This window comes from Parus major, chromosome Z (assembly GCF_001522545.3).
Source record: "Parus major isolate Abel chromosome Z, Parus_major1.1, whole genome shotgun sequence".
Classification (NCBI taxonomy): Eukaryota; Metazoa; Chordata; class Aves; order Passeriformes; family Paridae; genus Parus; species Parus major.
In genome coordinates, this window is record NC_031799.1 from 62,945,216 (window position 1) to 62,965,474 (window position 20,259).

The 20,259-nt window shown below is 38.6% G+C and overlaps 1 protein-coding gene across 1 annotated transcript; it reads left to right on the top strand.

The window, feature by feature from the left end:
* Positions 1-2,216: 2,216 nt before the first annotated feature.
* LOC107215869 (rho-related BTB domain-containing protein 3-like) lies at positions 2,217-20,108 on the top strand (the record flags this gene model as incomplete). Its single annotated transcript, XM_015652223.1, has 9 exons — positions 2,217-2,378; positions 3,165-3,276; positions 4,092-4,460; positions 7,124-7,236; positions 8,771-8,882; positions 11,355-11,528; positions 12,706-12,872; positions 14,014-14,110; positions 16,683-20,108. Coding segments are annotated over 9 exons (1,422 nt in total), but the record flags the coding sequence as incomplete, so codon positions are not given.
* Positions 20,109-20,259: the final 151 nt, after the last annotated feature.

Sequence of the window (20,259 nt, forward strand, 5' to 3'; positions counted from 1 at the left end):
TCCTTTTTGAAGTCTCTGACATCCCCCGAACTGAGAGGGACAGATATAAACCCTATTCCAGCTTGGGGGCCACCCATTGGCATTTCTCTTAATGGAAATAGGTTTTCTTGTTTCTTTCTAGATCTACTCTTGGTGACAGGTCCCACATCTAGCATGTCTGAATTCTCCTCCTCGAGGTTCGGAGGGGGGGCTTGTGGTGGGGGTACATAAGGAGGGGGCATTATCAAAGTATCTTCTTTTCGGGGTTCCTTTTTCTTCCCCTTCCTCTCCCCCAAATTCTCTGTCAGTTTAAATATAAAAAGCTCGGGACTTACTACCCAGATCTCTGCATAAGCACTTTCCTCTGAACTAAAGGGGATTTTTGTGTTTACCCAGGAATTTAACTTTTGTTTAACCCAATCCTCAGTTGATCCAAATATAGGCCAAAATACATTCTTTGAGATTTCCTTTCCTCCCCATACTTCTACACAATAGTGAATCATTTTTGCCTTGTCTTTATTTTCTGTTCCTGGGAAATGCTTCCAATTATCTAATATAAACCCCAACGGACTATCTCTAGGTACCGGTGGGAGTTTAATAGATACAGGGGGCTTGCTCTTCCCCTGCCCCATTCTTCCGGAGTGCCTTCAAATCACACAGCCTCTTTCACTTCCCCTGGTTCGTGGCCCACGCCCTCGCGGGCTAATGGGAGACGCACTACTGAGGGTCCGCGCTCGCTTGGGGGATCTGGCTACCAGTCCCCCTCTCACACACACACCACTTCCCCACACTCCGGGATCCCGACCCCGACCGAACGGTTCCCCGTTATACTCACGCGTCCTGCGTCCCGCGTCTTTGTCCGGACTCTGTGCACAGATTTTAAGGGGTCGACCAGTCTCCCTTTTGCTTATTGCCTTAAATTTAGGTTCGTCGGTGCAGCCGAGGCAGGAACCGGCCCTCCGGGCCGCTAAATAATAGCGGGGTGCCCCCCGGTAGTGCCGAGAATCTGTCTTACAGATTGCATCCGAGTCACGGCACCAATTTGTAATGAATGCACTCAAGAGAGTGAAACAGTTCAATCAAATAAAAATTTTATTAATTATAGCAAGCAAGCAATAAGCAAAAAATCAGCGCTGGGTGACAGGGGAGTCTATGCTCCATCTGCTGCCGCGCTTCTAATTTCCGTGTTTTCTCTTTTAAGTGATCCGACTTCTGGGTTACGTGTCCTTTCTTGGGTGTCTCTGCACATGTGTCTCCAGTTGCTAGGGGGTCTTTTTCTGCCTTCTGGTGGTCGTAGGATGAAGATCAAGAGTCTTCTTCATTCCCATCCTTTTGACCTTTCTTCGCTGTTTTCTTCTTAAGGCTTATCTTGGTAATTCCCTGGAATTCAAGAATGCTAGCAAGGCTGTTATTAATCATGCAAGCGTCAGCAGCAGCCTTCAACCTCATCCTGATTTCACAAAGCACAGTTCTGCAAAGCATCGTATCTACATGTTCAGGCGAACAAAAGGGTCTCTATTTATCACACTAGATGTTGCTGCCAAAATAAATTATTAAAAAAACCCAGAAAAGCTGTTTAGTTACACTATGCATAGGTCTAGGCAGAGGACATTAACATGGAACATGCACAGAACATTTAAAATGGCTGGCAGGTTCTTACTGTTACTAAGCAAAGCTGACCCAGTGTGGCTGAAAGATTTTAAACATTTAAATGGCATTATCTTAAAGTACCTATTTTTTTAAAAAAATATATGTAAAATACATGTAAATGAATCAGATCCTGCAGTAAGTACAACCTATCAAAGGCTGGTTTGGAGTAGAAATTTTCTTCTTTCATTACTGTGTATGCTTCCATTACCTGTATGGACTGGCCACAATAATTCAACAGGTTTAAGGGTGACATTCATAAATGATAACACTTGCAGGCTAGAACCTGGGCAAGCAAAGATATTGAGCCAAAGCCGAATCTGGCATCCAGAAGTCTGGATGGACTTTTCCGCCTTAACAAAACCAATAAGATAATGCTAATGTAATGTATGCAGACATTTGTAGAGTGACTAGTATTTTGAATTGATTAATAAGAAGTTGGGTTTCTTTTGTAATTACAGATTTCTTACAATAAAATTGCTATGTGTTTATTTCCCTCTTTGTTCTCCTCTAAGTAAGGCATCTTTAAAACTATTTAGGAATCTAAGAATTCTGCATTATTTGGTCAAAATATTTTTTTTACATGACTTTTTACCCCAGGAGTGCCTTGCACCTGTCCCCTGTGCACTTCAGACAGGAGGAGCTGTGTCACAACCTCTGAAGGAGTTCAGCTTGCTAAGGAACTTGGAGCCACTTACCTTGAACTGCACACTCTTAATGACTTCTATGTACAGAAATACTTTGGAGGAGTGGTGAGCAAGTATCTGCTGTTTTGGAAGCAGGGTGGAACATGTAGAAGATTCATGACTGATGTGAAGGCTTCAAAGAGCCAGAGGAGGCACACTATGGGCCCTTCCACCAAGTGTCAAGTTGCCACCAATGTAAAATTCAAGTTAGACATTAGAAAGAAATTCTTCACTGTGAGGGTGGTAAGACACTGGAACAGAACGGTCAGGCAAGCTGTGAGCGCCCCATCCTTGGTAGCCTTCTTGGCTGGGTTGGATGGGGCTTGGAGCACCTGGTCTAGTGGAAAGTATCCCTGCCCATGGCAGGGGGATTGGAATTCAGTGGCCAAGGTACTTTCCAAACCAAACCATTCTAGGGTTCTATGATACTATCTGAATTAGCAGTACCAAGGTTGCTCTGGTTTTAAGCAGGAAGATTTAGGGAAGCCATCTGACACACTGCAGTAAGTGTTCCACTTGTATTCTTGTCCTTTTATCTTGCTGAATGAGACCCCAAGATCCAATTAGCATCTAAAGAGGTTGATAAATTGAATATCCTTATGTCTGTCAATTCTAGGAAGATTAAATATACAAGAATTAACCACAATCATTTGAATAAACAGTCTTTTAAATTGTGCTAGTTTTATCTAAATATGGGAGCTTCTCATAAAGGAGTTTTGGGACTCTTGGATGACTGGTAATAGTGTCAGTAGCTTTAGTCCTGCATACAGAACCTTTCATACCCCCTTAATTTGATGCCTAGGTTGTTATTAAATAAAAATGGTTTTTTAAAAAGTGTGTTTCTTGTCTTAGCTGGAATATTTTATGATCCAAAGTTTGAATCAGAAGTCATCCAAAAAAATGAAGGAAAGGAAAAAGATGCAGAAGTGCCATCGAGTCCAACCACCTCAGCTTGAACAGCCAGGTGCTCATTGATATCTGGTCACTAGTATAATTCTTTATGTGTGTAATTTTCTTTGCACAATTAATATATTTTGCTACATTTTTTACTAACAGTTTTTACTGTGAGCTGTGCTATCTATTGTCAGTTCTTCTGGTTATGTTGTATTGTCATTTAGCAACGGTTAAATTTACTTGGGGAAAATTGTATGGCAATAAATAACAGTGCAATGGATTTCTAGTTTATTTTAGATATAACTAATAGGAGTGGTTTTCTGGTGGACTGATGAAATAATGAAAACATGAAAAAAGCTTTATATAAAATCTTAACAGAGATTACAAAAGAAAGTTGTTAGAGCATGAATTGTTATTCTACAGTATCATCAAGTAATGTTTTTGTTTTCTGCAGATAAAGCAAGGGAGAGAAGTACACACCTCATGATTTCTGAGCATCTGATGCATTTGTTCAATGAAAAAATTACTAAGAAGTAGTTACCTCTAAATCTGTAGTTGTGTCTTCTTCCTCTTCTTAGAACACTCTTCTTAATGTTCTAAGAATTTGCTCAAACCTCTTAGATTTGGAATACATAGTCAAAGTCTCTTTATAGTGTAACTTTCTATAGAGGGTTCATGAAAGGACAGACACTTACTATTAAACTAAGAATTTCTTAACTTACTGTACTAAGTATTTCCATTTTTAGAGTATTTTACTCAAGATATTAAAACAGTATGTAAGAAATATTCTTATTGAATACATCTCCTGAGAATTAAACTAACCTGATAAAGTCAGTTGCCCTGTGGCTAGCACTTGCCTAAGTTACAGCCTGACTTGTTTTGCAGAAAAGATGCCAATCCTGAAGGGTGAAGCCTCACACTACAACGCAGACCTGCACAACCTGCTCTGCTGCTGCCAGTGTGTAGATGTGGCCTTCTACCCTGAGGACTTCAGCATAGCAGTGGAGGCTCACAAGATCATCCTCTGCTCTGTCAGCCACCTCTTCATGCTGCTGTTTGGAGTGAAGAGCCCATCCGATGCCCATGATGCCTCCCTTGTGCAGCTGGCACAGAGTCTCTTTGCGGTGGAGGAGGGGGATTCCTTACCCTCGTATCCCCATGGTGTCCCACCCTGTGCCCAACCAGTCAGGGTGGTGGTGAAGGATTCTCTCTTCTGCTCTTGTCTCCCAGATATCCTCCACTTCATTTATTCAGGTACCTGCTCATTTCCTATTGTCTGATGAATGAATATGTGCATCACCCTAAGAAATGTGGCTTTGCTGTTGCGAGATGATGTCTCACCATCTTTCCACACCTATTTTATCCCTTGTGATTACTATGCACAGTGAAAAAAGGTCATCATCTGTATTTAGCAAAAACTAAATTAGTTTGCATTCCAGACTTAATGGACCTAAATTAAATTAGTCCATAGGCTAACATTAATAACATGCAAAATTTTCCCCCAAAAGATTTGGAGTTTGAGTAAGTTTCAGATCCTAGGTTTTTAAAATATTGTAAATGGTTGTATGTTCTAAACACAAGGGCAAGAGTGCAGTTACTTAAGAAAACTCTAGTAATTTTATTCTGAGTATGGTGCAGTGCTCTAATTTCTAATGTCCCCTGCCTCTCTGCTACCACTGTCTGCCCTGCAGCAGCCAGGGAGACAGGGGAGATAGAATTAGCTTGTCAAAGAAGAACCTATAAACAAGCTCTTTCCCTTTGCTGAGATGGCAGTTACAGCTTTATTTCTTGGGATCCTTCGGGGTGAGGTAGCAGGAGGGAAAGAGGAAGAGGTATCAATAAGCACTCATTTTTGAAGACACGGGAAAGGGGTGGGGTAATTTACACAACCAATAAAGGGAACTGGGGAGAACAAGATAAGTCAAAATAAACTTACAATTCTACATTTTCGGGGATACATTTTTTGGTCACACCATTTTTCCTAACTGCATTCCAACAGTGCAGCTGAAGAGAAAACAGTGATAAGTGGAGATCTCAGAGGTGTTGCATGAGTTTTGCTACTAGTTGGTACAGACTGTACCTCAGCTGACACCAACTATCTGATGCCAGCTATTAAAATGGCACTGATACTTTTTTAACTTTTCAGATGTTGCTTAGAAATTCTCAGCAGAAAGATTTGGGGTCTTTTTGTGGAAGTAGCCAATTCTTATTTGTTCTTTATAGAATATTTTTCAACCGTCAGAGGATCTTTCAGCTATCAGTTGGAGTTTGTACATCAAAGGCAGTTCTTTCCAAAATAGGGACAAACATAAAGAGCAGATAAAGAAGTTTTTCATTGAAAAAAATCACTGAATGGATTTATTTTTTTTTCTTATTTATTGGAAACAAGAATAGGGGATTAAAACTGGATTTTCAGCAGGTGATGGAAAAATTCAGTATTTTTAATTCATATAATAATTTAATAATTTGGGTTGAAAAATACCTTTAAGATTATCAAATCCAAGCACTAACCCACCACTGCCAAGCCCATCACTTAAACTGTGTCCCCAAGTACCATATCTTTGAAGTGCCTCCAGGGATGGTGATCCCACCACTGCTTTGGGCACCTTGTTCCAGTGCTTGACAACCCTTTAGGCAAAGAAATTTTCCTGATACTGAATCTAAACCTCCCCATGTGCAACTTGAGGCTGTTTCCTCTTGTTCTGTTATTTATTGCCTGGGAGAAGAGACTGTCTCCAAACTGGCTACAACTTTCTTGGCAGTTGAAGAGGGAGGCAAGTTCACCCCTGAGCCTCCTTTCTTGCAGTCTTTGTAAATATCTTCATCTATTACCCTCTACAGCTTGTGTCTACTGACTTGTGTGCACTAATTTTCCTTTTTTACTTTCCTTTATGTTAGCCAAGGAGCTGTGAAACTCTGTACCTGCCGGCAGAGCTCTGCTTAGGTCCCAGCTGAGGCTCCTAGCCTGAGGGTCATTGCAAAACTCATTGTGCCTTCTGGTGCCTCTGAGAGGTGACCATTGTCTCTTGAAGGTGCTGGACCTTCAGGCTGAGAAGAGAACAAATTATACGTTTTCAGCTTTTCAGGACTGCGACACAACGCCCATGAGGTTATAAATGCTTAGCCGGTGTGATATAAATGGAAGCTAATTGAGCTGAGGATGCTGTGTGCTGTAGGTGCTGATTCAGCCTCTCAACAGCAGAGAATCTCTGGGGCTGTGTTGAGTTGGGCTTGTCACTGAGCTTGATCTATTTTTGTCTCCTTCTTGTCCTGGGTTAGAACTGAAAGTTACCACAAAGCCCTATGGTGCCTCTGAGACTGCAGCAAAGTGCATGAAGATAAACTATCTTGTATTTACTCTCTTATTTTTTCTAAGAAAACTCTTGAGACACATCAGTGAATGTCATGGGTGCAAAAGCAATAATAATAGAATTTTACAGAGAGAACAACAGGAATTCTATTGCAAATTTTTTGCTGGTTTTAGCTATGAGGACTGTATGAGAATGTAACTGTGCATGAAGTTTTTGTAGTTCAGACATCTACTGAACAATGCAGCCAGCAGCATGGGCATAAGTTAAAAATTTTCCACAAATGTTGAAGCATTAAGGATTATTTTTTTTTTTATAATCTCTGCCTGTAATATGTAGTGACTGAACAGGGAGGAATTCATAGACTGAGTGTGAAAGCAAGTGAGATTCTCTAGTCTGTCAGTACTTGGGTGCACCATAAAAACTACCATGAAAATTTAATGTGCAAAAATTGCATCTTGCCCTTCTTAAAAGGAAAGAACTGGCTGATTTATGTACAAACTCCCTACCATTCTGCAGGATGTGTTTTGTGTTGATGTCATCTTTCCTCTGCATGCTGAGGCCTGTGCCTTGCTGATTTATAATCCATCTCCCCTGGTTTTGTGATAGGTGCTTTCCAGTGGGAAAGACTGGAAGAGGACATAAGAAAGAAATTGAAAGATCCAGATAAAACAGAACATGTGCTTGAGAAAGTTAAATGCATCCTGAAAACTCCATGGAAGGTACATCTATCTCACTTGGGTCACCATTAATTACTTAAGTTTCTGAGAAATTGCTTTGTAGGCAAAGTTTTCTTGTCAGTCTTTCTTTTAAAGTCACTTTGGCTTACACAGCCTGCACTTTTTCATGTTTTTAGTTTGTAGACATGTACACAGAGATTGGATGTAACATGCAGAATTAATGTAATTAGTAAAAATCACATAAGCAGGTATTCTAAAAGGATTACTCATATTCACAGCTTTGAACATTGTCTGACAATATGATTATGGGTTGTTAATTCCCATGTAATAGAGGCTGCCCAGGAAAGATTTGTTCCTGAACATATGGCAAAAGCAGGGCTTCTGCAGTAGATCCAGAGGGTTGGATTTCTCCTAGAAATGTTGTGATGTGGAAAGTTGTCTGTAACTCAATATATTTAATTAAGTAAAACAGCAAATAAAAAAATGTAATGTATATCATATTATTAAGTTAATAAAATGTCACAATGTAGAATTAGTTTTTGTAGACATATGCTCTTGGAGCTTATGAATTCCCTGATAATATAGAACTTGCTCTAATGATTTCTGTTGATTTAGATGGGAAAACCTCTCAGATTCTCTTTGAACAATACAATATAGAGATCACTAAGTTACTTAGCTGTTTTCAGCTTTTGACTGCTCTGGCTTACCCACAGCTAAAATATTTCTACATTTGGCCTTGGAGAGCCTGAAGACTTCTAAGATAGTGAGCCTGAGCTGTTGACATTTCTTTTATTCTTTTTTTGTGCCTTCAGGGTACTCTTATTTCCCATTTAAGAATTTTTCTTTGGAGGCCAAAAACAAAGAACTGATATTTTTCATAATAAAACTAAAAAATTTATAAATTTAAGATTTAAACCATAAATTTAACCTAATCTGAATTTCACTTATCACAATCTGACAACATGATTTTGATGTTGCTCCTTTTGGCAGCTTTAGAGGACATTTTTAAGGTAAGAAAACCAAAACTGAGAACTAACTGGGAGTACTGGGTTTTGGAGGGTCTTGACACTACAAAGTTATTGTAAGAGGAGTCTGTGCTTCAGTCTGTGAGCTCCCCCTGCCTCTATGGAAGCAGTTCCAGGGCAGTATAAAGAAACACAGAATTTTCAGCTGCCATGCCTCTGTACATGGCATCGCAGTGGGGGATGGATGGATGTGCCACTCCTGCTCCCCCCAGAACCCTCAAACCTCATTTTGCTGCAGCATTGGGTCTGGACAGGGAATTTATGAAAAAGTTTGGACTACAGAAAACTGATGAAGCCCAACCTGCCTGTCAGCACTAGATGGGGGAGTTTCATGGAAGGTCAAGAATTCCAAGGAGAGAGCTAAGGTGTGACAAGAGACCCCTCAGAGATGTTGCACTGTAGCAAATAGGAAATTAGGAGATAAAATGATTGCAGATGAATGCATACACAGGAAGCTGTTGTTTATTTTCCTATATAAAAGGTCTCCCATAATATTTAGTTCTGTGGGGCAATCACACATGACAGTGCTTTATTACCAATTTGTTTTTCAGCTAAACACTGTAAAGGACTGCAAGTCTCACCAGATAAAACTGCTCTATAATACTTCTCTCAGGCTGTTCTTTAACACACCTGTGCTGGCTGATGTAATCTTCAAAATACAAGGTACTGTACCTCTGCTCCCTTGGCCTCCATCCTTTATCCGTTTTCCCTTCTTCAGGAATGTGGATATAGAGGTGGCCATGTTCTATGGCATCAAAACTAGGAAACTATGAGTACTTTGCTGCCACTGTGGAAACCAGGAAAGGCTTGTCCCTGTGGATGCTATGTAGCAGAGTCCATTCCCAGCATGGTTTGTCTGGGCTGTGCCTATAGGAATTGCCTCTCCCTGTCATAGCCCACTGTGTCTCCCTGATTGACGCTATTTTTTATTCTATTTTATTCTATTTTGGTTTACTCCATTTTATTTTGAATTCTTTCATTTTGTTTTACTTTGTTTTATTACATTGTATTGTATTGTATTTTAATCTCACTCCTTTTCCCAGCTGCACAAGCACTTGTGCATACTTAAGGCATCTCCCCAACATCATACCTTGGAGAGGCATGGGCTTCACCTCTGTGCTTATTGGCCTCAGTGAAAAGATGAAAGATGGTGGTTATTGACTCCTGGCTAACATCCTTTTGTCCCTCTCAGGCAGGTGCTGCCTGTGGAAGCACCCGTCTTGTTCCCCAGAAGCTGACAGGGACTGTCTTCGCTGTCCTTGCCACCAGGGTTTGGCGACCTGCAGATCTGGTGCCACTGACACCTGCCACATTTTACTGCCTCATGTGCTGCAGTGTCAGGATTCAATTTTTTGTTCAGAAATTAAATGTGTTCCTCCTTGCAATAAAAGATGCAGTGGGAGAAACGTGTTGCATGCTTTTGTAAGAATAAGAACGAGATGGTTTTTAAAAGCTAAGTTTGTCCAGACTCAGCCTTCATGCTGAAAAGGCCTTCTAGAATTAGGTAGTTGTTTAATTCTTTTCAGAGGGACAAACATGAAGCATTAACTCCTCAAACATAAGCTCAGAAGGACAAGCAGATTCTTTCTACATGTTCTGTTTAATACACAGAAAAAAACTCCACAAAAATACCTTTGGAAAGGATAGGATTTGAGTTTGATGACATGTACGATTTATCTCAGTGTCCCACTGCTGAGAGAATCTTTGTTGGAATCTGATGAAATCAGAACACTATATATTCTACAGAAATAAAACCCAAATCTCTGAATGGGTTGACAAGTATTTTAAAAAAGCATGCTTATCCACTAATAAAACATGAACTGTTTTTCCTAATAATTGATACATCTTTCAAATTTTACTTTTTTCTCTAATTCATCAGTCAGAATAACTGTATCAAAAATAAATAACTACTAAGAGAAATTGAAGGCCCTAATCTTAACCAGACAAACAAATTTTTAAGTTTTTGAGCAATTCCTTGGATGCTTAGCATTGCTTTGAGCTTTCTAGCTTATAGAAGTACAAGATCCATGAAAAATAGGAGCCCATTTACCCATCTCTGTGTAAAGATACAGAACGTGACTGAACTTCTTAATTAGTAGATAAATGTCCATTCACAAGTACATACAGGATATATGGCATGCAGCTTAGACATTTTGAAAGTAGAAGTACAGGGGGTAGGAATAGAACAAAAGACAAAAAATGCCAGAAGGCTTCAAAGAATTACTCAGGTGCCAATGTTGTAATTAAAACAGTAACTTCCTTGTGAGTATATACAGTATATTTATCTTATATGTCAGTTGATCTGTTTATTATAATTTTGATTAAAATATTTACATGCAACTCTAAAAGCTCATTTTGGGTTTGGTTGCTGTCCTGACTGGAATTTGCTTGGCATTTCCTTGCACACAGAACTGGACTGCTTAGTCCAGCTGGATGCTGCAGCCTGAAAGGCCTCTACCACCCTGAGCTGTTGGCCTCTCCAGGTCTTCCAAATGCTAGAGTAAAGCAAAGGATTCACTTGTATATAATAGAAAATCAATAAATTTCTGGAAGAAATCATCAGGAAACTATTCAGGAAATTCACCTAGGCACAATATTTTATCTAGTTAAATTTATGTTTAGTTACTGAGCTTAATAGAATTTCATCTGGAAAAATTTGCCTTTCTCTGCTTTGTGTGGTTGTTCTGTTCCAAATATTAATTACAAGTAGGGTTATTGGTGAATGTAAATGACTCTTCATAGAATCATTCAGATTGGAAAAGATGCCTAAGATCGTCAAGTCCAATCATTAACCATTTGCATAACAATTCATAGCACTGAATATTTATGCAGTGGGCTGGAGGTTCAGTTGTTGTGAACAGATTGATTCTGTCTATTCTCTGTTGGTTTAGTCTATTTCATTTTGGTTTAATTAATTCTTTGTTTCTTGATTTTGCTTTATTTTACTATTCATTATTCATCTTAACTGGTGTGCAGTGACTATGTTAGTTATTGTCAACACTTAAACCATTGTCAAAATGTAAACCATGTTCAGTGGAGTAAACACCTCTTAAGAAGAAATGAGCTTTAAAATGAAGATCTTTCTGTGTTATATAAAGTCATTGTATATTTTTTTTTTTATCTTGCATCCTGCAGATGCAACTGTACCAGCCCACAGGGCAGTTCTGGTAGCCCGTTGTGAGGTTATGGCAGCTATGTTTAATGGTAATTATCTAGAAGCAAATAGCATTCTGGTTCCGGTGTACGGGGTTTCCAAAGACACTTTCCTGTCCTTCCTAGAGTACCTTTACACTGACTCCTGCTGCCCAGGTAAGGAAACTGTAAAATACAGTTCTATATCTGTGACTCATTTTTCCACAGCAGGCCACTGATAGGGTGTAATGTAGCAGCATCTATTTAATTGAAAAATACTAATATTTGAACGTGCATTGTCTCGAGAAAGAGGATTTTTTTGTATCGTGCAACAAAAAAAGAAATTTGTCCTATACAAGTAAAATATTTCTAATAAAATTACATATTTGCTTTGTGCTCATAAAGAAGACAAGACTCAAAGAAGTCGCAATTTAATTTCTGATCCATTATAATATTTGGAATTTTCTTTTTACATTACAGTAATACTGCTTTCTAATCTGGATTCTGTGTTTTATTTGAAAGTTGTCATTTCTTGAACACCCATACAGCTGAGTTAATTATAAACAAGGTTAAAATGCAGGAATACCTTATCTATACACATGATTATCTTATGTGTGTGTAAACCCAGAAAAAATATGTCAACAGGAGTGTTTGGCAAGAAAAATTGAGCTAAAATATTCTTTAAATTAAAATATAAAATATTCTTTATGTCTCCACATTTTTTATGAGACGAAAATCTGCATACTAAATCTAAAACATGATTTAAGCACAGCTAATTTTTCCTTGATATAATGAATAAATGATGTTGTCATATGTATTTTTGCTTTTGTTTTCTTTTGAAATAATTATTCTACCTTATTGTTAGATATTCCATGTTTCTTTTTTCACTCCACTTAACTTTTCCTTGTTTATCAGTTTAAAAATGCAACCACCATGCTATATTTTAGGAAAAAAGATGACCCTTTTTTTTGTCTTTGGACTTTTGGCTGTATTATATCATAAAAATGCTTTTCTGAAAGAGAACCTAGCTAAATCCATTTATTAATTATCACTTACTCTAAATAGATCAGCAGCACTTGACTCATTATCTTCAAGAAGATCTTCAATATTGACAGCAATTCTTTACACCCATCTACCAAAAAGTTCTAAACAAGTTTTTCTTCTAATTCGAATAGCTTTTCTGGAAAAATAAGATGATACAGCAAACAAAAATTTATAATAATGAAAAGGTGATCACAGCAGTCTGATTTTGTGTTTGTTCTTAGGTATTTAAAAGATAACTTGGTAAAAAGTAGTTTTGATCATCTTGTCAAGAAAGTAAAATACATGTAACTTGTGTCTTCTTATTTTTCAGCCAGTATTCTCCAAGCAATGTCTCTACTGATCTGTGCAGAGATGTACCAAGTAATGAGACTCCGGCATATTTGTGAACTTTACATCATCACACAGCTTCAGAGCATGCCTAGCAGGGAACTGGCTTCCACAAGCCTCAGTATTGTTAGCTTGCTCAAAAAAGCTAAGGTACTTATTCTATATACCAAATGAGAACATACATGTTGACTTCAGTAAGTTGTTTGCTTTTTAAGATTTTAAAAATCTTTACAGCAATTCCTGTTCCCAAGGAAACATGTTGGTATAAAACCTGTTTATTAGGGATAACTAGTGACACAAGGCTGACCAGAAGAAATCCTTCAGTTTTAATTGCCGAATGTGCAGTCACAGAATCAGAGCATTGCCTCTACCAGTGTACCCCAGGAAGCCTGCTCCAGAGTTTGCCAGCCTTTGCCACAAAGAAATTTTTACTACTATTCAACCTAAATCTCCTTGGCACAACCTGAGGCCATTTCCTCTTGTCCTGTCACTTTTTATCTGGGAGCAGAGACCAACCCCCACCTGCCCACAATCTCCTTTCAGGGAGCTGTAGAGAATGGTAAGGTCCCCCAGACCCTCTTTTTTTTTTTTTTCCAGGATAAAAAGCCCCACCTCCTTCAGCTGCTCCCCATAAGATCTGGGCTCCAGACCCTCTAGTCATGGATAGATTGCAGTAATTCAGCTTAACTACAGCTTCCTCCAGAAAAGATGTGTTTTAGGCAAGTAAAGATGTATTTGTTCCACTTTTAGTCAAAAAAGAAAATTATGTGGTATGCAGGTGATAAAGAAGTTCTAGCTGGACAAAATGTAGACAGGAATGCATAAAAGCATGCAGAGAAAACATCTGAGGCTGAAAAAAACAGAGACAATAACAACATGGTTGGAAAACAGAAGAGTAAAACAAAAACTAGATTGCAGGATATTGACTTAATCAAATAGGATTTTCTGCAGAAAGAGGAGACAATAAAACCAATATGCCACATTCCTTCCCTCCATTTCTGTGAAGCTCTTTCTCTGTGTAGATGACAAAATTTCTAAGATTCATGATTCCTCAGGGTTTTTTTCTACCTCTGGGAGAGGGTCTTTCATAATTTTTTCTTTGGTGTCCACCTGTTTACATTAAATTTACCATTTACCATTAAATGACTTTTCCTGTATTATCTTCCATAGTCAAAACTTTATTTAATAAATAGCTTAACAATGGAAACCTGAAATATTTTGACATGTAAGTTGTGATTATATTTTAGACATGATAGCATTAAGTGGTTTTTTTTGTCTTTTCTTCCCACAGTTTCACAATTCTGATTGCCTTTCAACTTGGCTTCTTCATTTTATTGCCACTAACTACCTCATATTCAGTCAAAAGCCTGAATTTCAAGAATTATCAGGTATTTTTTTGTTCATTTTGAAGAGAAAAATGGTTTTCTGTTTTGCTGAGATGAAAAGTGATGGTCTGGACAATACCTTTTTTGCATGAGAAAATAATTAGTGTTTCTTTAGGCTATTCCATCAGAATGTTTTACCACCCTCCTGTGGAATCAGCACACAACATGACATAGCCAGAACTGCATCACCATTCTTTTGGTTCCTATTGGGATGGACAGGTTGCCACCCATAACTAAATTTGCTGTAACGAGTTTGGTCATTGTATGCCAACCCCTTAATTTTATCTTGATAATTTAAATCAAGGTAATGGGTAATTTTTGATACTTCTTAAAGTGCTAGGATTTTCCTTGAAGAAAATAGTATTCTTACAGTACACTCCAGCAGATATCACAAAATGAAAAAACTATGGTTCATTCAAGTAAATAAATCCAACCTCTTCCAGGGTCATGATATTTATTTTTTCCAAGCATTTTTATTTGCTTCTGGTGGCATAACTAGGAAACTTTTGTTCATTGCCTGTGTGATTTTCCTTCACCCTGATGAGAGGTGCATCTCTTTGACTTGGATACGTCTCTGACCCATGGCACCTCATCACCTTGAGGTTCAGGACAGCAACACAGCAACAGGCAGTGGCTCTCCAATGGCTTTCCAAGACCTGAGACCTTCACAGAATCACAGAATCAGCTGAGTTGGAAGAACACATAAGGAATTGCTGAGTGCAACTCCTGGCCCTTCACAGTACCATGCCCAAGAGTCGCACCATGCGAGTATTGTCCAAAATTTTCACGAACTCCGTCAGGCTGGTGCTGAGACCACTGCCCTGGGGAGATTGTTCCAGTGCCCAAACATACATTGGGGGAAGAACCTTTTTCTAATCCAGCCTAAACCTCCCCAACACAAGTTCAGTCCTTACCTGTTTATCCTGTCACTGGTCACACCAAGAAAAGATCAATGTCTGCCCCTCCTTTTCCCCTCTGTGCCTCTTCTTCCCCTCAAAAGGAAGTTGCAGACCCCTCTGAGGTCTCCCTCAGTTTCCTCCAGGCTGAGCAGATCAAGTGTCCTCAAACACTCCTCACACGGCTTCTACTCAAGGCCCTTTACTGTCTTCCTTAGGACACTTTCTAATAGTTTAATATCATTCTTATGATGTAGTGCCCAAATCTGCCCCGGGACTTAAGGCAGAGCCATCCCAGTGCAGAGCAGGACAATCCCCTTCCTTGCCTGGTTGGTAATGCTGGGCCTGGTGCCCCCACAACTGGGATGTCCCTCCTGGCTGCCAGGACACTGCTGACTCATGTTCAATTTGCCCTTGACCAGGACCCCCGATCCCTTTCCAGGGCACTGCTCTCCATCATCTCATTCATCAGTCTGTCAATATGTCCAGGGTTTCCCCATCCCAGGTGCAGAGTCCAGCATTTTCCCTTTCTGACTTTATAATGCGTGGAGGCTTCTCTGCAGTATCTCCCTGCCTTCAAGGAAGTCAACAGCTTGTCCCGGATTTGTAGCATCTGCAATCTTGCTCAGTGTCCTTTTCAGTCCTCCATCCAGGTAATTTCTGAAGATGCTGAAGAGCACAGGGCCAAGGGTGGAGGCCTTTGGAACCCCGCTAGTGACAGGTCACCAATCTGATGTCACCCCAGTCACTGTAGCTCTGTGCCTGACCCGTGAGACAGCTGTTCACCCTTCACATGATGTGTTTATCCACCTGTGGGCTGGACATTTTGTCCACAAGGATCCTGTGAAAAACAGTGTCAAAAGCTTTACTGACATCCAAAACCATTACTTCAACTGGCTTCCCTTTATCAGCTAGGTGGGTTACCTTGCCATAGAGGAAATCAGATTTGATGAGCAGGATATTCTCCTGAAGAATGAAGCCCTGCCTTGTGTCCAGTTGAGTGCAGTTTGCCTGCCCTCAGGCTCCCCAGGCTGTGGGCCTCTCAGCTGTGCCTTGATCTCAAGGAATGAGGAAAAATGGCTGCAAGCTGACTCTGGAACGTCTGGGCTTAGGGGGTTGAAAATGCGTCTTTCTGCAAAAGCAAAAGGGATTAATCTGAATAATATAGGTAAAAGACTCTTGTGTAACATTGTCAGTGATAAAAACCACATGCAATAGGAGATTAACATCTTCCTGAATTCTTAGCTGCACTCCTCATTGCTTTCTGTACTGATCTTGAGACAAACTACTGGCACAGGAATTGATCTATCCTGCTTTGTATTTCTGCAGCATAGAAAAATCCTTGCATACCACATATGGCCATGCTCTAGGGATAAAGTATGCTCATCTTTAAGAATACCTCTCTGCTCTCCTTAGAGTATTGTATTCATTTTTTCAAAACAACTGGTTTGTTACTAACTTAATAACAAGGAAACGTTGTGTGGTAACTCTTACATCTGTGCCCTATCAGAACTGAATGCAAAACAGGCAGCATTCATCTTTACTTTTGTAGGTGTATTTATATCTTTAATGTTTTAACATCTATTTTAAAGACTTTTTAAGCCTGTGCATGTGTGCTCTATATATTACGTTTAATTTATTTCTTACATTTAATACATTTAATTTATTTCTTTTTCTAGTGGAAGAGCGCAATTTTGTAGAGATGCACCGATGGCCATCAAACTTGTACCTGAAGCAGCTTGCTGATTACAGGAACTATATCCACTCTCAGAAATGCCACTGCACAGTAATGTAAAGAGACTGAATACACACAAAGTGCATTTGAACTGCAAAATTTCAGATTGGGGATTATATAGAATATAAAAACCATGTCAAGAGTGAAACCTGATGCTGATGTCCCCTGGAAATTACAGACATTCTTTGTTTTGCTAACAAATTTATCTAATTTTTACCTAGAAGCATTGAGAAATGTATGTTGAAGATTTCTTTTAAGCAGAAGGACTTCATATTCACGGGGGTTATATGTATTACAGGACATTGCCATCATGACTGGCATCTGTTCTCCCTTCTAATTTCCTTTTTGTTTATTTTATTGGTTATTTTCATGGTTATTTTTGGCTGCTAAACTGCATCTGTTGCGAACAGACTGGTTAAATCTGTGTGTAATAGAAGCATAGGAGTACAGTACCAGTGCAGCAGGAAGCTGAGAAGCCAGGTCATAAGTTCTTCATATACTTCAGGATGCAAAGATTTTCTGCAGCATTTGTTAGTTCACAATATAAACGGTAGGCTTAAGAAACATTGCAGTTATTGTTAATTTATTACTTCAGAGAAAGCTTGTAGCTCTTTTACAACCCTATGAATAGATGTTTTCATTCCAGAGGAATGCATCACTACATTCTTTAGTGCCTCCCAAATATCTAAAGAATGACATCATTTTTCCTGCCAATAAGTAGGAGAAAAAAGCCTGTTTTAACAATCTCCAGAACACCTTTGTTGGTGTGGTCATATTGTATTTTTCCCCGCGAGGAATAAAAAGAGGGAAATAGAGCATGTCTCATGGACAGGGAAGAAAGGCAGAGCGGTCAACAGCCTTTCATGGGGTTTGAGCAAAAAACCTCACTAGCAGAAGTGACATTTTTGGGAAAAGTGTGTCTTGTAATCATAGGTCTCCACAATACCTGGCAACAAAAATCTTAGCTGTGCTGGTCATGGAAGAGATGACCCTCACAGATTTGCTAGTGCTGCCTGGGATATTGACTTTTGTGGTGGGACTTTGAGCTCAAACCTCCCCAGCGGCAACTCAGTTCAATCTTAGTTACCATTATGTTCTCATAAGTTGCACCACAGGAGATGAACCTAGCTGTGGATCCTTTCTGAGATACAAGAGTAAATCCCAGAATATTATGACTGGCATGATCCATGCAGATGCTATTTAGCATTTTCTTGACCAAAATTTTTAATGCTGATGACTTGTGTGTACACAGTATGTGCTAATGGCAAAATGAACCCAGCCTTTACCTGAGCATAGGTGCTCTTCTAGAAGCAAAATCTAGTGAAGGAACTAAATTTCTCATGATCACTCTTGTACTTCCAATTCTGCTTTTTCATCTGCCTTTGTAATTTGGTACGTAGCCTGAGACTGTGGCATTTCTGCCACATGAAATGTACCTGGAAACTGCACTTGTGAGAAGAAGATAGAAAGACAAATTGATGGAGATGATTTTGGTTTTTTTTTTTCAAATAAGGTATAAAAATTGTTATATTTGTCAATATAGTTTTATAGGTAAATTGTTCTTTTCAAATTCCATTCTAGAGTCATAGAGATTTTTTTTATTTTTCTGGTGATACATTGCAGAGCTTGAGAGGATGTTTCCTTCCCTATTTTTGTATACACACACACAAAAAAAAGAGTTTATGACTCAACTGGCTGCTGGAGACTCAAAATTTGAAGGTTAGTTTTATGCAAGAATGATTGATTTTAAAAAAAAAAAATATTTGCATCTGCAGATCCTGAAGTTCTTTTAAAGATGAATAGACTTACCTATGTCTTGCATATAGGGAGTCTAAAAAATTTGTACATACAGCTAAACTACAGCTTGTCTAGACATTTGATAGCATCCTTGGATGTTTCTACCAGAAGCCAGCTCAATTACCGAAAGTGGGGATTAAATACTTCACACTGGCATCCTGTGCAAAAGTGACACAAAAGTTCTGTGAATGTCAGTCTAAGCTTCCTGTAGTCCTGCACTTTCAATATTTTAGAAGCTTTCCCAGTTTCTTTACTAGGAGTTAGTCTGTTGCCAATGATTTGTGTATATACAACACATAAATAAGTACTGGTTTTAATTTTCTTTAACTGTTTTATAGATATTTAAAAATAGGCTTAATGGAAATAAAAATGATTTATATCAAAACCAGAGAAATACTTTGCTAGTATGCATTTGAGACAGTGATAGGCACAGGTTTTATACAGAGAAGTCAGGCAGTATAGAGATGTTTATTATTTATTCAGAGATTAATGCTTACTACTATTCAGACAATAAACTACATTTCCATTTCACTGGGTATCCCCATAATGCTGCCTCTATCAGGTGCAGGTGTGCTGTACTTGCAGACATAGATGATCTGATAAATTTTAATTTTAGAAAGAAATCTTAAATTCTATAAATTCTATTTCATTCTTATTTTCATTCTCTAAGATGATTAATTATTTTTAAACGTGGTACTTTTAGCATTTAGAAACATGTCTGAAAGTAGATAATGATGTTTTGTGAGTTGCTATTCTTAGCTGGTTTTAGTGGAGGCTGTGATGCATCCAGCACAGATAATCAGGAGTTAGGTGTTTATAACTGTGTATGGCATAAAGTAAGAACTGCTATGATATAAACCCCCCACCTGATACTGTGGTACAAAGTAAAAATCAGGAACCAGTTTGAAAAATAAAAACTTATTTAAGGATGTGGTTTTGAAAAAATAAAATTTTTCTGGAATGCTTCCACTTGTTCCAACACCTCCCAAACTCCCCTAGCACTGGCAGCATTGGGATCAAAGAAAGAGGTCAGTGGTGAATTTGTATGCCCCTAGGCAGAACCTATAGCATTTGAAATTATATCTTTAGGCTTAAGTTTAAGTAGAGATGCAGCTCCTGAGTCCTTCTCTAGAGCTAACTCTCAAAATTAACTTTTAGAAAATATTTTTTTGAATAATGGCTTACACCCCTAATTCTTGTTGTCCTATATATGTGTGTTCTTGTCCCAAACTAGCACTAAGCTTTCTAGAGACTAAAAAAAAAGAAGCTGTTTGCACTAGTAAGGTATTCCACATAATGGGCAGAAAAGTTTTGTTATTGTCTTTAGGCCATGGTGTGTTTGATTTGAAAAAAAAACCCAGGAAATAGAAAATGAGAAGTTAGAAAAGTTAGAAAGTTAGAAAAGAAAAAAGAAAGTTAGAAAAAAATAGAAGTTAGAAAAAAGAATAACTATTTTATTAGGCATGTCCTGAAATACTTGTATGTTTTTCTTCTAGTGTACCTTGACTAAACTATGCATTTTTTTAGACTGAATATGTAAAATTTTGATATAAAATTTAAAAAAAATCTCTAATCTGTCTCATATGTAGTATATGTATAATGCCTATACTTATGGATATGTATTAGCATACTTGAGTGTTACACTGGAGATACTTTTTGTAGCTTATTACAGTCATAGAACCATACTGGTTTGAGTAGAGCCATGTCTTGGGTTGCAAGGGAAA